At 53.1% G+C, this 2,640-nt stretch overlaps 1 protein-coding gene across 1 annotated transcript in view; it reads left to right on the forward strand.

Moving 5' to 3' along the window:
- The first annotated feature begins 101 nt into the window (after window positions 1-101).
- The window catches only part of GTF2IRD1 (GTF2I repeat domain containing 1), a 45,022-nt gene continuing 42,483 nt past the window's right edge, over window positions 102-2,640 (forward strand). Inside the window, exons 1-2 of the mRNA XM_010075058.1 lie at window positions 102-173; window positions 1,141-1,282. Of these exons, the coding sequence (XP_010073360.1) occupies window positions 102-173; window positions 1,141-1,282 (214 nt within the window). The remainder of the gene's footprint in view (window positions 174-1,140; window positions 1,283-2,640) is intronic.

The raw sequence follows: 2,640 nt of genomic DNA on the forward strand, positions 1-2,640 counted from the left end.
CTTTTTGAGCAAAATAGTTCCATTGGCTGCTGGGGTTTTGAAAGGAGATTTCTTAAAAAATATCTATTTTGGAGAATGTGATTCTTCTTGAAGAGGGTAAAATGACCCAGTACAGAGACTGGTTGAAGGCCATGCAGATCCAACTGGCTGTAAATGCCTGCGGGGAGCTGCAGGTAGCTGGGGGTGGGGGGGGGTCCATGGGCAGCTGCTTTCCTGCTCTCTCCCCAGCCACCAGCATCCTCTGTCCCTTCTGGTGTGCCAGGGGCAGGCGATGGGTCCAGCTGGGACTGCCGATGGGAAAATTCCCCCAGTTTTGCCAGTTTAAATCATGACCTGGAGCCAGCGTCTTCATAGCGTCGGTGCTGTAGCTATGGGAATATGACTCAGGCTGCCGGCACGGGGCAGCTGCTTTCCTGCTCTCTCCCCAGCCACCAGCATCCTCTGTCCCTTCTGGTGTGCCAGGGGCAGGCGATGGGTCCAGCTGGGACTGCCGATGGGAAAATTCCCCCAGTTTTGCCAGTTTAAATCATGACCTGGAGCCAGCGTCTTCATAGCGTCGGTGCTGTAGCTATGGGAATATGACTCAGGCTGCCGGCACGGCGTAACTATTCTAATATAAAAAATAATAATAAAAACTCATATACATGTGCGTTATGCAGAGCAGGAAGCGCGCGTTATGTAAAATGGATTAATGCAGGAAGTCTTTTCCGTCTCTTTCATGTTTTGCATAACTGTACAAGAAGAATCGTTTGACTAATCCAGACTTTGACCATATTAGTGTTCTGCAGCTGAAATAAGATTCCCGTGTTCCTTCTTTCATTAGGGCTGGTGGAAAAATAAAAATTTTTGGGTTTGTTTTTTGGTTTTTTTCAGGAATGTTTTCTTGTAAAGAAATGCTGTAAAATGATTGCTTTAAGGATAGGAAGAAGTGAAGCGAAATGATGGGTAAATAGTTCTTGTTTTCCAGCAAAGCTTAGCTCAGCTGGATACCTTTCTGGAGCTGAAAAGTCACCGAAGTGTTTAGGGGATGTCATAAACCCCATGAAATTCTGACCCAAATGAGAACATTGCTGTTGATGGGTGAATTTTTGATGGGAAGAAAAAAAAAAAAATCCGCTCTGACCTGCTGCCTCCCCGCAGTGCTCGGCACTCTCCAAGCTGAACGCGGAGGTGGCCTGCATCGCCGTGCACGAGGAGAGCGCCTTCGTGGTGGGCACCGAGAAGGGACGGGTCTTCCTCAGCGCCCGCAAGGAACTGCAAGCTGACTTCCAGAAGTTTTGCAGTGAGTATCTGTGCTGACGTGGTCTTCCCCTTGTGTCGAGCTTGGTTGTGCCAGCTGGGACCCTCACCGAGGGGCTGCGATTTGGAGGGCAGCACGGTGTGGTCCGTCCATGGGGCTGAGTAGTGGTTAAATCAATGGAGAAAGTGGGTAGGAGCTGTGGCTGGGTGCAGCCAGAGCCTCTCCTCTCCCATGGAGGGCATCGCACACCCCGGCTCTCCTCTCCAAAAGCATCCTGTGACAATCCTGCTGGTGCACTGGAGCGGCTTTTGGGGACTTAGTAAAAATAGTTTCATAGAATCATGGAATGGTTAGAGTTGGAAGGGACCTTAAAGCCCATCCAGTGCCACCCCCTGCCATGGGCAGGGACACCTCCCACTAGCCCAGGTTGCCCAAAGTCTCATCCAGCCTGGCCTTGAACCCCTCCAGGGATGGGGCATCCACAGCTTCTCTGGGAAACCTGGGCCACTGCCTCATCCCCCACACAGGAAAACATTTCTTCCCAATATCTCATCTCAATCTCCCCTCTTTCAGCTTAAAACTGTTCCCCCTCATCTTATGCCTCCACTCCCTGATCCAGAGCCCCCCCATCTCTCCTGTAGCCCCCTTTCAGCACTGGAAGCTGCTGGAAGGTCTCCCCGGAGCCTTCTCTTCTCCAGGCTAGTCCTAGTGATCCCCCACGACTGGAGAGGCTTTCTTGGGCCAAGGGTTTTTTCCTGGTTTTGGAAAGACAAGGATGGATTTGGGAACTGGGAGCGATGGTTGTGGAGCTACTGCTTTTTTTTTGAGGGATAACAGTGGTGAAGGGATGACTTGAGCAAGAGCCATGGTTCCCCTGGTCTCAGATTGGGGTCACTGGGTATTGCAGGGACATGTGTGGCTGGTGGCAGCCCTGTGGTGCTGAGGCTGTCACCCAGCACTCTGTGCTGGCTCTATGCCCCTGCCACCCCTCCAAAAAGATCCTGGGAAGGCAGGAGCCACTCTGTGTTTTGGGACCTGCATGTCTTGGACAGCATCATCCGCAGAGAGCCAACTGCTGCTTTCTCCGCTCCGTGCAGTAGGTGGGACGGGATCTGACTTTGGTGGTGCTGGGGACCCCAGACCTGGCGGGTCCCCAGATCTGGTCTGCTCACACATGCTGCCCACGGTGGGATGTCAGTGGAGAGAAACAACCCAGCTATGTGTGCACACGCGTGGTGTCGATGGAAACCCTCTTGGTGCTGAATCCCTTGGAGAGGTGGCTCAGGGAGGGTTGGCTCTGGTGCAGGCGTCAGCGCTGTAGAGCTGCCAGGGTCGCTGCCTGCTGGGGTTAGTCGCTGCATGCATGCAGGGTGAGCTGGCACGGCTCCGAGGCTCCGCTC

Source organism: Pterocles gutturalis, unplaced genomic scaffold (genome assembly GCF_000699245.1).
Source record: "Pterocles gutturalis isolate BGI_N339 unplaced genomic scaffold, ASM69924v1 scaffold2037, whole genome shotgun sequence".
Classification (NCBI taxonomy): domain Eukaryota; kingdom Metazoa; phylum Chordata; class Aves; order Pterocliformes; family Pteroclidae; genus Pterocles; species Pterocles gutturalis.